Genomic DNA, 15,265 nt, shown 5'->3' with positions numbered 1-15,265 from the left:
CTCCCTGTCAAAATAAAGGTTAAATACATTTTACAAAATGGTGCATGAATGTCAAAGAATTAAGGAATTAACCTACTACAGAGTGACACCGTAAAGGCAGCATAGCATAATCACTCCGGTAAATTCTGTAAATATTAGTAATATTGTGTTGTTTTTGATTGCATTTTTTAAATTAGTATTATTAACAGTGTATTTCATTATAAAACTGTCAAGTAAGATCAGAAGGATGGTTGGTTTCGCAAGCTAGCTAACTGGCTAGCATGTTATGTTTTTAGAGTGGAGAAGCCCTAAGCAAGAGGACAGCAGAGATGTGGACAAATGCTCGGGAAGACTACAGGCTGCTTTAGAATACCACTGAGGTGCGGTGAGCCTTCCTGCGGCCCAATTGGCTGCTGGGGCATCACCTAGGTGGGTGCTGCGTGCTTTCTAGCTACAGAGACCAGACTGCCCTGTTTAACGGCTCTGGACCACAGTCATCATTGCTCCAAGACCAGACTGACCCTGATTGAGGCTCCCGAGGCTTACCCCTTGGTTATGACCGTGATGCTCTCTCCCAAGAACATTTAGCATTTTGATTTGTTTATTTAATTATTTGTTTATTTATTTAGGCATGGACTGTACACTGCAATTCAGTTTTCAGCTGCCAACGTTGTACACCATGACAAACTAAACTCTGAATACAGGGTGATTAGTGAAAGCAGGACACCACTTGGTCCCTGTCCTCCAATTGGGAGGGTTGGATGACACAATGGCAGCGGATATCCTACACAAGGTGACAGGTGTCCTTTACCAAGGTCTCCCCCAACCATTATATACGATGTATAGGCCTTCATGTCAAGGTCTATTACTATATAAACTGTGTCAACACTGGACAGTTGGTTTGAATCTTTGCATACAAGTTATTATACAGTGACTCGTTTTGCACTACATTTTGTTATGAATTAATGTATTTTTGCTAATGAATTATCCTTATTAACATGACAGTTGAATTATTAGCATTAGTATTTTTCTCACTATGTACAATGTACAAAACATTAGGAACGCCTTCCTAATAATTGCACCCTTTTGTCCTCTGAACAGCATGGACTCTACAAGTGTTCCACAGGGATGCTGGCCCATGTTGACTCCAATGCTTCTCACAGTTGTGTCAAGCTGGCTGGATGTCCTTTGGAACAGCATTGCATTTCTTGACACACTCAAACCGGTGCGCCTGGTACCTACTACAGTGGTTCCTCCTTTAAAAGTTGCGAGCTTGCACCGCCGGACTGAGATGTACCCAGCGTCACGGCTTCATTGCTCCAGACCACCACAAGGGGGAGTTAGAGCACTCATTATGCATTTGGGTCCCAAGGTTTTTATATGACCAATCATATCGAGTGGTTCCAAAGACGAATTTGACGCGGGCCACCCATCCCTGGGTGAAGATGGCTGACAAAACATTACGGTGGAACCTAATGTAAGTAGTTATGTCATAACGAGTCAAGCAAAAAAAATTAACAATTGAGAGGAAAAGGTTAGTTAATGTAGAGACAAACGTTTGTGCATATTTTTTTGTCACAAAGTTAATTTACGGAAATCGCTATTTAGCAAGTTAGCTGACTAGCTAACATTAGCCAGCTAGCTAGCTAGTGTTATGACAGGAGAATTCATTTATAATTTGTGTTGTTTAATGTTTTAGGGACTCCTGAGAAAACCAGCAAACCAGGCTGTCGTCATGTGAAACAGTAGATGTAAAGAATCTAGCTAGCTAAAGATTTACTGCAAATTGAATATACAATTGTGTAAGCTTGCCTTGCAATGCAGCTGAAGTAACATAGCTAACTATTTACTTGCTTATTATGTAGTGAAGGATAAAATAACTGTATACCAATGGATGTGTAGCTAGCTACAGTAAGTAGCCGATCTGTATATGGACCCTAAAACGTTTGGTATGAATATTAGTTCAGAACCTATGAACCTCAGCTATCATAGTTGTTGTATCAACTTCAAGTCTGAATGGCATTAATGAAGCCTATGGATAGAGTATAATATAATAACTTTATTGTGCCAAGGATGCAAGTCCTATATACATGTACTGTAGTTATTACCACGCATGAGATTCCCACATTGTAGCCTGTACATTGAATATATTCACTGATAATGTACTCTTCCTTGGCAAATAAAGGTGTGAATCTCTGAGACATTCTTTTTCAGTCATTTCAAACTCCATTATTTGAATGATGCCGTGTCTGCATGTACAGTGCCTTGCGAAAGTATTCGGCCCCCTTGAACTTTGACCTTTTGCCACATTTCAGGCTTCAAACAAAGATATAAAACTGTAATTTTTTGTGGAGAATCAACAACAAGTGAGACACAATTATGAAGTGGAACGAAATTTATTGGATATTTCAAACTTTTTTAACAAATAAAAAACTGAAAAATTGGCCGTGCAAAATTATTCAGCCCCTTTACTTTCAGTGCAGCAAACTCTCTCCAGAAGTTCAGTGAGGATCTCTGAATGATCCAATGTTGACCTAAATGACTAATGATGATAAATAGAATCCACCTGTGTGTAATCAAGTCTCCGTATAAATGCACCTGCTCTGTGATAGTCTCAGAGGTCCGTTTAAAGCGCAGAGAGCATCATGAAGAACAAGGAACACCAGGCAGGTCCGAGATACTGTTGTGGAGAAGTTTAAAGCCGGATTTGGATACAAAAAGATTTCCCAAGCTTTAAACATCCCAAGGAGCACTGTGCAAGCGATAATATTGAAATGGAAGGCGTATCAGACCACTGCAAATCTACGAAGACCCGGCCGTCCCTCTAAAATGTCCACTCATACAAGGAGAAGACTGATCAGAGATGCAGCCAAGAGGCCCATGATCACTCTGGATGAACTGCAGAGATCTACAGCTGAGGGAGACTCTGTCCATAGGACAACAATAAGTCGTATACTGCACAAATCTGGCCTTTATGGAAGAGTGGCAAGAAGAAAGCCATTTCTTAAAGCTATCCATAAAAAGTGTAATTTAAAGTTTGCCACTAGCCACCTGGGAGACACACCAAACATGTGGAAGAAGGTGCTCTGGTCAGATGAAACCAAAATCGAACTTTTTGGCAAGAATGCAAAACGTTATGTTTGGCGTAAAAGCAACACAGCTCATCACCCTGAACACACCATCCCCACTGTCAAACATGGTGGTGGCAGCATCATGGTTTGGGCCTGCTTTTCTTCAGCAGGGGCAGGGAAGACGGTTAAAATTGATGGGAAGATGGATGGAGCCAAATACAGGACCATTCTGGAAGAAAACCTGATGGAGTCTGCAAAAGACCTGAGACTGGGACGGAGATTTGTCTTCCAACAAGACAATGATCCAAAACATAAAGCAAAATCTACAATGGAATGGTTCACAAATAAACATATCCAGGTGTTAGAATGGCCAAGTCAAAGTCCAGACCTGAATCCAATCGAGAATCTGTGGAAAGAACTGAAAACTGCTGTTCACAAACGCTCTCCATCCAACCTCACTGAGCTCGAGCTGTTTTGCAAGGAGGAATGGGCAAAAATTTCAGTCTCTCGATGTGCAAAACTGATAGAGACATACCCCAAGCGACTTACAGCTGTAATCGCAGCAAAAGGTGGCGCTACAAAGTATTAACTTAATAAGGGGGCTGAATAATTTTGCACGCCCAATTTTGCAGTTTTTTTATTTGTTAAAAAGGTTTGAAATGTCCAATAAATTTTGTTCCACTTCATGAGTGTGTCCCACTTGTTGTTGTTTCTTCACAAAAAATTTGTTTTATATCTTTATGTTTGAAGCCTGAAATGTGGCAAAAGGTCGAAAAGTTCAAGGGGGCCGAATACGTCGCAAGGCACTGTATGTATTACAATTATACACTTCAACAGTGTTTACCACTCCTGCTCCTGGGACATCAATGATTACACATTGTAACTATGCAATAGACTGGAAACATGATTTAAGTAAAGGCTGATTTGTAATTCATATATACAGAATAAAAACTATGCATATCTAACTCCATTTGCATTAATCTGAGGACACAGGATAGTATTTCAATGAGATACTTAATTTCAACCAGTGGAGAATGTGAAACGCTTTATTGAAAGAAGTTCATGATCCAGGTGTTATAAATACATGCATTATAATTATGATAATTGTAATATTATAAATACAAGTTCAATCTGTACTTCAATGCACATATGGTGTGTATTATAAAACGAGGAAGAGAGAGGTGTAGAAGACAGAAAGGGAAATAGGTAAGAACAGCGGCAGACGGCATACGATTAATGAATTACAGTGCTACCCTAATATTCTCTCAGTTCATAACCAGCCTTGGGCACCCAGTTGGCCCAAAGGTTATCTTAAGAGCGGGTGAGGTGGCAATGACCGGACTGGCTTCCTCTCTCACATCAAAACATACCTGCAGACGAGAGACAGGTGGATAGAGAGAGAGCATGATTAAGCCTTGTTTTTATTCTAACACGGTCAGTCATCATAATCATCAGGTGAAATGCAAAACTGACCTTGGATCATTAACTCTGGGACTACTACATCTCTGTCTGTATTTCAATGTAAAGCATCTCCTTAATACACTGCTCAAAAAAATAAAGGGAACACTAAAATAACATCCTAGATCTGAATGAATTAAATAATCTTAATAAATACTTTTTTCTTTACATAGTTGAATGTGCTGACAACAAAATCACAAAAATAATCAATGGAAATCCAATTTATCAACCCATGGAGGTCTGGATTTGGAGTCACACTCAAAATTAAAGTGGAAAACCACACTACAGACTGATCCAACTTTGATGTAATGTCCTTAAAACAAGTCAAAATGAGGCTCAGTAGTGTGTGTGGCCTCCACGTGCCTGTATGACCTCCCTACAACGCCTGGGCATGCTCCTGATGAGGTGGCGGATGGTCTCCTGAGGGATCTCCTCCCAGACCTGGACTAAAGCATCCGCCAACTCCTGGACAGTCTGTGGTGCAACGTGGCGTTGGTGGATGGAGCGAGACATGATGTCCCAGATGTGCTCAATTGGATTCAGGTCTGGGGAACGGGCGGGCCAGTCCATAGCATCAATGCCTTCCTCTTGCAGGAACTGCTGACACACTCCAGCCACATGAGGTCTAGCATTGTCTTGCATTAGGAGGAACACAGGGCCAACCGCACCAGCATATGGTCTCACAAGGGGTCTGAGGATCTCATCTCGGTATCTAATGGCAGTCAGGCTACCTCTGGCGAGCCCATGGAGAGCTGTGCGGCCCCCCAAAGAAATGCCACCCCACACCATGACTGACCCACCGCCAAACCGGTCATGCTGGAGGATGTTGCAGGCAGCAGAACGTTCTCCACCGCGTCTCCAGACTCTGTCACGTCTGTCACATGTGCTCAGTGTGAACCTGCTTTCATCTGTGAAGAGCACAGGGCGCCAGTGGCGAATTTGACAATCTTGGTGTTCTCTGGCTAATGCCAAACGTCCTGCACGGTGTTGGGCTGTAAGCACAACCCCCACCTGTGGACGTCGGGCCCTCATACCACCCTCATGGAGTCTGTTTCTGACCGTTTGAGCAGACATGCACATTTGTGGCCTGCTGGAGGTCATTTTGCAGAGCTCTGGCAGTGCTCCTCCTGCTCCTCCTTGCACAAAGGCAGAGGTAGCGGTCCTGCTGCTGGGTTGTTGCCTTCCTACGGCCTCCTCCAAGTCTCCTGATGTACTGGCCTGTCTCCTGGCAGCGCCTTCATGCTCTGGACACTACGCTGACAGACACAGCAAACCTTCTTTCCACAGCTCGCATTGATGTGCCATCCTGGATGAGCTGCACTACCTGAGCCACTTGTGTGGGTTGTAGACTCCGTCTCATGCTACCACTAGAGTGAAAGCACCGCCAGCATTCAAAAGTGACCAAAACATCTGCCAGGAAGCATAGGAACTGAGAAGTGGTCCCCACCTGCAGAACCACTCCTTTATTGGGGGTGTCTTGCTAATTGCCTATAATTTCCACCTGTTGTCTATTCCATTTGCACAACAGCATGTGAAATTTATTGTCAATCAGTGTTGCTTCCTAAGTGGACAGTTTGATTTCACAGAAGTGTGATTGACTTGGAGTTACATTGTGTTGTTTAAGTGTTCCCTTTATTTTTTTGAGCAGTGTAATACTTCCTGTTGACCCGACCAAGTGACCTCACCTATGATCATGCTGTGCCCTCTGTGTCAGCCAGTTCAGATGCAGGAGGGGTTCACCAAAACAGCTGATATAACCTAGAGGATTTAGGGAGAAGGGGGAGAGGGATGAAGTGAATTAGAGAGACTGTTATTGTGTGTGTGTGGTCTCACCTGGTGTCCACACTAAGTGGCTACAGAGTACTTTATGCTGAAAAAGACACACGAGGACAAACAATAGAAGATACTGTATGTGACGCAGACACCTATCGGAGTGTACGTGAAACATTTAAATAGAGGGCTATGTGTCTCCCCACTTGGTTATTGCAAGGCTAACCCCAGGGAAATCATGACTTGGCAGCAACAGATAGTCCTGTGAAAATGGTTGTGTTTTTGTGGTGTAAATCTGAAAATTAGCAGCTGACATCTTAAGGGTTTTTTATTAATGCATGTGAGACAGGTTCCATGTACAACAAGACAGGCAGAGATGGAGAGAGAAAAAGAACACAGAACAGTTTATTTACCTCTGGTTGTGGACACTTGCCAGCAATAAAGCTTCCACGGCCTGTTCCTCGGACAGTGAACCTCTGGAAATATCTACATTTTTGACCCCTTGATCAGCTCGCTCTCTGAAAGTAAAGAAAATAGTTATTGTTTTCATATCTACAAAAAATAAGCTGAGATATGACCGTTCAATATAAAGCAGCAGATGTCATTTTCAGGATACATCAACGCAGCACAGAAAGCTTAACATCAGACTAGTATTGTGGTTGTTCATGAGGTGGTGGGAAAAATGCAATGATACCTGCACCATCTACACGCTGCAAAAACTCTTTGTGACAGACATAGTGTTCTTTCATCCATCTGTAAAAAAAAGCTAACCGTTACACTGTCATGAAATATGATTATATATTGACTATGAAACAAATAGGACATGGCCTGCTTATGAGTTGCCATGAAAGAAAGTTAAAATAATTCAATTGAAAATGGCGAGAACAAAAGCATTTAGCTACGAACGCCTGATTAGCTTGAGAATAATAATTGCATGGTTTATGATTCTATGGTATGCATGTATGTAATATAGTAGAATGTTATGAACATATACTGAATCATAGGAGCTAACTACTAGCTATGTAAAAGTTAGACAGAAGAACGCCCAGTGCTGCTTACCTGAGATGCCATCATCACACAGTCCTTCTTCGTAGGTGTCCGCTATGACTTCCTTTGTGTCGGAAAAAAGTTGCTTTCAGAATAATTATTTTTGATTGAAAATAAAGTTTTGCTCTCGACAAAAAGACAACTGTACCTCCATAGCATATAACAATTTGCCTGTGAATAACCACACCTTCATACAAACGTGCTACTGTATGCAGAATTTTTGACGCACAACCGAAGATGCTGCCATATCCTGCCAGCATGCCCACAACTGAGCCACAGAATGATGACGGGTGGAAGAGGCAAAGGAACTAGATGGGAACAACAACAATTTGTTGCAAGTTGGCTAATAGCTGAACAATATTCTTTAGTGAAGGTTGCATAGTCTAGTCTAATAGCCGAGGTAGGTGTGAAAAAAAAACTCCTGTCACAGACCAGATTTGCCCTAATGACCAAGGGATAGCTTGCTACTCAATGTAATAAAGTAATGACTTTTCAAATAAGTTACCTTACACGTTATGTTGGCTGACAATTTGTTAGCTACACTGTCCTTACGAACCACATAGCATATCATTACAGCAGTATGTACCGGTATGTTAGCTACCTACCTAACGTTAGTAGTTATACAAACTTGACAGAAAATTAACTATAGGCTATCTGACTACCCAACGTTTATTGACTTGATTATTCCCGTCATTCTTAGTCTAGCTAAATGGTATAGTCGGTGTGCGTTCTCAATGGACATTTGGGTGCTTTCGTAAATTTGCTCTGGCTATCTACACTAATTTCAGAGCACTCTCATCTGAGTGTACCAGAGCACAGGATAATGAACTTACTCAACACCGGTTGAATATGGCCGGTGTCAGTAAAGTCGGCAAAAAAGCATTGTTTCCAGCAGCACAGTCACCAACGCTCCGGTTAACACGAAAACTGCCTGACTAGCTCTGCTAGGGCGAGTAAATTTGTGTCTGGAAGTAGCTAGCCAACGTTAGCTTGGGTGCTTGACTGCCATTGTAAGGCCAGAATGCTCAAATCAACCCTACTCCTCGGCCTGAACGTCCAGTGCGCGCACCGAGAGCTCAACAGTCTGAATTTACAAACTGACAACGCTCAGAATTTATGAGCGTCACGTTGTACAGCGCCATATTTTCTGTTCCATCCTAACGGTAACGCAGAGGGTTTTTCATAGAATAGAATCACCGTAATATTAATCAAATTAATTAAGCAAGTACCAGTCAAAAGTTTGGACACGCCTACTCATTCCAGTATTTTTACTATTTTCTACATTGTAGAATAATAGTGAAGACATCACAACTATGAAAACACCGGTCTCCCGTGTGCCCTGCATTCTGTAGTACAGACATGGCCTGCTCTCCCTTATGTAAGGAATTAGGTACTTTCCCATGTTTACTACAGTATGCATTGTAGACTGCAGAGTAGCCTAATAAACAAATAAACACATTTCGTAAAAAAAAAAAAAAACTCTTTCAAATTGCAGATGTTTATTTAGTTATGGATCCAAAACGAATTACTATGGGAATAAATATCACTGATTTACAGAAATATTGGAACAAAGTTGTCTCTTGAAGGTAAACAATTTAGAATCCTCCAATCCTGTAGCCTACTCCCTACCGTCACGTTGTACAGCGCCATATTTTCCATTCCATCCTAACGGAAACCCTGAGGGTTTCGTTTTTCTCTGAATAGAAACACCATAATGTTAATCAAATTAATTAAGCCAAATTTCTTCAAATCAATCCCATATACTATGTTATTACAAAAAAGGTTTTAAATTCTCCGGTAATGCCAATACGGAATAGTATCAAATGCTTCTCAAAGATGCCCTCTGGTGGTCAAACTAGAAATAACTTGCAGTAATAAAAAAATGGCTGACAATTTAATGACGTGCCACAGAATTCTGTGGCAGCATGCAAGGTGTTTCGCAACGTTTAAAGGAGGAACCACTGTACCATACCCCATTCAAAGGCATTTAAATATTTTGTTTTGCCCATCCACCCTCTGAATGGATGAATACACAAACCATGTCTTTAACCTGTCTCCTCCCCTTCATCTACACTGATGAAAGTGGATTTAACAGGCGACATCAATAAGGGATCATAGCTTTCACCCGGATTCACCTGGTGAGTCTGTCATAGAAAGAGCAGGTGTTCTTAATGCTTTGTTCACTCATTGTATGTGCTTTTTTTTGAATTAGTAAAATTTTGTCATTGGACATAATTATACTTTTTCTGCATCAGTGCGCCTGGCTGTTGTTTTGGTCCTGATTAGAAAGAAGGTATTGTCATGGCTTATTTGTTTAGAGGTTAGCTTAGGCCTAAGGTACTTGGAGAAACCATTCCAATGCCCTCCAGAAGGAAACACTGCCACCCCACCTGTTTCATGCATGAAAAACACAGCAGGGGCACTTGTGGGATTTCAATGTATTTTTTTTATTCACCATTATTCTACCTATAGCCTGCTCTCAGATCTATTTGTACTGTATAGCCAACTCCTATGGTCCACAGGGGCTATACAGAACAAACAGAACTGGGACCAGACTAATCTACCTCCACAATGTCCCACCTGTTTCCCAATGGCCTCCAGGTCCCTGTCACGCACAAAGTCCTCCCTCAGCTGTACCCGGGTGAGCCTGGTGCTGTGCGGGTCCGAGAACAGCTGGAAGAAGCCGTCCTGCGGCTCAAAGTTACTGTCCATATGGACCAGCTCCATGTATCTGAAGATGGATACATAAAACAGCAGAAAAATAATTATTCAAGACATAAGATCAAATTGATATACAGTATCAAACTATGGTTGGCATTTGACAATTCATTTACATACATTATACATTGAGATTTGAAGCAAGTCATAAATCAGTGCTCATGAGCTGCTGCTAATAAAGTGATTGATCGTGAAAGCACCCTTGACACCTCATAAGACCATAGCAACATAATGTGAAAAATTAGACAAACCAACAAGCAAAACCAGTCTGACATTGCTTAATTGAACATTAGGATTAGCACCCATTACAAATCCCAATTATACGTACGTGTTGACCAGCTTGTCACAGATCTCGCTGGGCAGGAAGATGTCTGAGCACAGGCAGAGCTTGTTCCTCTCTCCCAGGTAGCACATGGTCCTCCTCAGGTTCCTCAGGCAGAAGGCTGTGGTCAGTGCCATGAGGCTGTCGGGGTTGTCCCCTGCCTTGGCTGCCATGTCGGCTGCTGCTTCTCACTTCCCCTCTGTTTGACAACAGGGCAAAGCAGGTGGCCTCAGGAGGTAGGTGCCGGGCAGCTCTCAAAGGGTAAGCATCGGGATAGATGAGGTGGTCACAGAAGAGGCAGTGTGCTCAAGACCTCCCCAACTCCGGGGTTAGGTCTACAAGAAGCTGCTGGAGACAAAGACAAGTTGTTCTCATTAGGAGACTTGACATTGCTTTGATAGAAATATCAAAAAGTATATACTTCATGTTTAGGGAAATGGCAATTACAGTCTAACGATGCACGTTATTATCATAAACTCATTGTTAACACTGTAAATCGTGTCATAAAAATGTATGATTAAGACTGTAAACAAAGTATTTGGCTAGATAGTTCGCTAAATAAAGCAAGCGTTTCCATTTGAGCAACACCTAAACAAGTGGGACTTGGCAGGTGAAATTCGTACCAGTTTGTCTGCTACATGGCCAAACTAAATGGATTTAGGAAAATCCAAATGGCAACACATGTAATGACAAGCTTCGCTTCCATAACATTAACGTGGTTCTTTCAATTAAGAATGTTTGCGGTAACAAGCTTAAATATTTAGCTAGATAGCTAACTGCTTAGCTACTTCTGAATCATTAACGTTAGCTAGCTACATTTGATGGCAGTACTTAACTAAGTTACCGAACTACAAACACCTCGACAAATTGATCAAGTTCAAATGAGTATGTCAGCTAGCCACGTCATGGAAGGGGTGAAGTCAAAACATTTTTGCTAAGGCAACTACACTGCTCAAAAAAATAAAGGGAACACTAAAATAACACATCCAAGATTTGAATGAATTAAATTATCTTATTAAATACTTTTTTCTTTACATAGTTGAATGTGCTGACAACAAAATCACACAAAAATAATCAATGGAAATCCAATTTATCAACCCATGGAGGTCTGGATTTGGAGTCACACTCAAAATTAAAGTGGAAAACCACACTACAGACTGATCCAACTTTGATGTAATGTCCTTAAAACAAGTCAAAATGAGGCTCAGTAGTGTGTGTGGCCTCCACGTGCCTGTATGACCTCCCTACAACGCCTGGGCATGCTCCTGATGAGGTGGCGGATGGTCTCCTGAGGGATCTCCTCCCAGACCTGGACTAAAGCATCCGCCAACTCCTGGACAGTCTGTGGTGCAACGTGGCGTTGGTGGATGGAGCGAGACATGATGTCCCAGATGTGCTCAATTGGATTCAGGTCTGGGGAACGGGTGGTCCATAGCATCAATGCCTTCCTCTTGCAGGAACTGCTGACACTCCAGCCACATGAGGTCTAGCATTGTCTTGCATTAGGAGGAACCCAGGGCCAACCGCACCAGCATATGGTCTCACAAGGGGTCTGAGGATCTCATGTCGGTACCTAATGGCAGTCAGGCTACCTCTGGCGAGAACATGGAGGGCTGTGCGGCCCCCCAAAGAAATGCCACCCCACACCATGACTGACCCACCGCCAAACCGGTCATGCTGGAGGATGTTGCAGGCAGCAGAACATTCTCCACCGCGTCTCCAGACTCTGTCACGTATGTCACATGTGCACACCTGCTTTCATCTGTGAAGAGCACAGGGCGCCAGTGGCGAATTTGCCATTCTTGGTGTTCTCTGGCTAATGCCAAACGTCCTGCACGGTGTTGGGCTGTAAGCACAACCCCCACCTGTGGACGTCGGGCCCTCATGGAGTCTGTTTCTGACCGTTTGAGCAGACACATGCACATTTGTGGCCTGCTGGAGGTCATTTTGCAGGGCTCTGGCAGTGCTCCTCCTGCTCCTCCTTGCACAAAGGCGGAGGTAGCGGTCCTGCTGCTGGGTTGTTGCCCTCCTACGGCCTCCTCCACGTCTCCTGATGTACTGGCCTGTCTGCTGGTAGCGCCTCCATGCTCTGGACACTACGCTGACAGACACAGCAAACCTTCTTGCCACAGCTCGCATTGATGTGCCATCCTGGATGAGCTGCACTACCTGAGCCACTTGTGTGGGTTGTAGACTCCGTCTCATGCTACCACTAGAGTGAAAGCACCGCCAGCATTCAAAAGTGACCAAAACATCAGCCAGGAAGCATAGGAACTGAGAAGTGATCTGTGGTCACCACCTGCAGAACCACTCCTTTATTGGGGGTGTCTTGCTAATTGCCTATAATTTCCACCTGTTGTCTATTCCATTTGCACAACAGCATGTGAAATTTATTGTCAATCAGTGTTGCTTCATAAGTGGACAGTTTGATTTCACAGAAGTGTGAATGACTTGGAGTTACATTGTGTTGTTTAAGTGTTCCCTTTATTTTTTTTAGCAGTGTATATGAGCTAGCTGAGGAACGCTCAACTCAATTCTCGTATATCGAGGCGGAGTTGAGTAACGTTATTGATAACTTTTTCCTCATTTGTGTTGTTCAACTCGGCGCCAATTGAATCTCAGCTTACATAGTACTTTCAAGCCGTTATGTCTCCATTTGAGCAAAACCAATTAGGACAAAGTCGGTGCTTGTATTCAATAAAATATCTTATTAGAAGTATGAATTTCAGCAACCCGCAAAACGGCCTCAGTTGTACAGGACCAAAATAAGTACATGTAAAAATTACAATTCTGAAAACGCTTACAAGTATCGACTAGGGACTCAATGTTGTTGCTAGCAAATCGCGCAACGGAGTTGAGAGTTCGGTCCTGACCTCACCTAGATGAGCGTACAGTGCGCTATGGCCGGCTAACTAACTACTGTAACGTTAGCTGTATCAAAAGTGTCAAGTACGAATGTATATTTATGTAGCGTAACCTGCAACCATGACATATAGCTATTTGCTAAATAACGTTAGTTAGCTACATCAAATCCATTGCTGGCTAGCGCAGCTACTATAACTCGCGTTAATTAGATTCATTAGCTAGTTAGTGAATAAATGTTTGGCGATCTACCTACTTTATACAGGATTTGTCAACATTGCTCATTTGCAGTTTATCGGACACTGTCATACCTTAGCTTTGCACACGGGTAGTTCTTTGGTTGATTCAATTAATTTATTGTTTTATCATTTATATTCTCCTGTTTCTTGTGTTCGTCTGATGTCAACAAAACAACCTCCTCTTCCGGTTCATCTGTGTTGTTATGAATTGCTTCCTGCTTCAGGGGAAGGTTATGTTAATTATTTCCCATCGAATTTTAAGAAAGCATATTATTGCATGATCACTGTTAGTTAAATCCTCTCCACATTTTGGATAAGGAAGGTAGCGGACTATTTGCATTGACACCCTTATTTTATTCTTATCTATTATTATTTTTTGCACTGGCTTGATGTACACTCACTTGACTCTAACCACACACACTGTCCAGTGGAGGCTGCTGAGAGGAGGACGGCTCATAGTAATGGCTGGAATGGAGTCAATGGAGTGGTATCAACCACATCTTTGATGTGTTTGATACCATTCCTCCCCTCAGCAGCCTCCACGGAAACACAGACACACGCGCACTCTGTTTATTATCTATGCATAGTCAATTTACCCCTACCTACATGAACAATTACCTCGACTACCCTGTACTCCTGCACATTGACTCGGTACAGGTACCACTTCTATATAGCCTCGTTATTGTTATTTCAAATCAAAGTTTATTTGTTATTTACAAGCCCTAACCAACAGTGCAATTTTTAAGTAAAAAAATAGGTATTAGGTAAACAATAGATGAGTAAAGAAATACAAAATAAAATAAATGACAGTGAAAATAACATTAGCATGGCTATATACAGGTGGTACCGGTACAGAGTCAATGTGCGGGGGCATCGGTTAGTCGGACTAATTGAGGTAACATGTACATGTAGATATAGTTAAAATGACTATGCATAGATGATAAACAGAGAGTAGCAGCAGCATAAATGAGGGAGTTGGCGGGTGGGGGGGACACAATGCAAATAGTCCGGGTAGCCAATGTGCGGGGGGCACTGGTTAGTCGGGCTAATTGAGGTAATATCTAAGTGAATGTATTTTTATTGTGTTACTAGTTTCCTTTTGTTTATTTAGCAAATTTGTCTTACTTTTTTTTAAACTCTGCATTGTTGGTTAAGGGCTCCTAAGTAAGCATTTCACGGTAATACAATTTGTTTTTATTAGCTATCTCAAACTGATGAGTTTTAATGAACTTGTAGCCAGGTCTGACATAGCATACACTACACAAAATATGTGCATAGTTACTGAAATAAGCTATTCTAATTATTATTTACATAAAATAATGCAAAATAGAAGAGTAACGATTGATTATGGTGACATGGCATAACAAAAAAAATAGCAGAGGTAATCCTTGCCCTAATTCATAAGTAAAATTCCGTTAGGCCATTGGTACAGTTTTTTTTTAATATTTTTTTTTATTTCACCTTTATTTAACCAGGTAGGCTAATTGAGAGCAAGTTCTCATTTACAACGGAGACCTGGCCAAGATAAAGCAAAGCAGTGCGACAAAAACAACAACATAGAGTTACACAAGGGATAAACAAACGTACAGTCAATAACACAATAGAAAATATGTATACAGTGTGTGCAAATTAAGTAAGGAGGTAAGGCCATTGTGACGAAGTAATTACAATTTAGCAATTAACAAATCAAATTTTATTTGTCACATACACATGGTTAGCAGATGTTAATGCGAGTGTAGCGAAATGCTTGTGCTTCTAGTTCCGACAATGCAGTAATATCTAACAAGTAATCTAACCTA

The 15,265-nt window shown here is 41.9% G+C and overlaps 1 protein-coding gene across 2 annotated transcripts in view; it reads right to left on the bottom strand.

Annotated features, from left to right (window-relative positions):
• Nucleotides 1–13,690, bottom strand: part of LOC100195713 (protein zer-1 homolog) — a 76,304-nt gene extending 62,614 nt beyond the window's left edge. Inside the window, exons 1-3 of one of the 2 annotated variants that reach the window (XM_014127847.3) lie at nucleotides 13,539–13,690; nucleotides 10,372–10,710; nucleotides 9,906–10,056 (exon numbers count right to left, since the gene is read on the bottom strand). In XM_014127847.3, coding sequence (XP_013983322.3) covers nucleotides 9,906–10,056; nucleotides 10,372–10,538 — 318 coding nt within the window. In that variant the 5' untranslated portion in view covers nucleotides 10,539–10,710; nucleotides 13,539–13,690. Of the gene's footprint in view, nucleotides 1–9,905; nucleotides 10,057–10,371; nucleotides 10,714–13,538 lie in introns of both variants that reach the window. The other variant, XM_014127846.3, reaches the window with a different exon arrangement.
• Between the last annotated feature and the right edge of the window lie 1,575 nt (nucleotides 13,691–15,265).

Source organism: Salmo salar, chromosome 11 (genome assembly GCF_965601325.2).
Source record: "Salmo salar chromosome 11, fSalSal1, whole genome shotgun sequence".
Lineage (NCBI taxonomy): Eukaryota > Metazoa > Chordata > Actinopteri > Salmoniformes > Salmonidae > Salmo > Salmo salar.
This window is presented reverse-complemented; position numbering and strand designations above follow the sequence as displayed.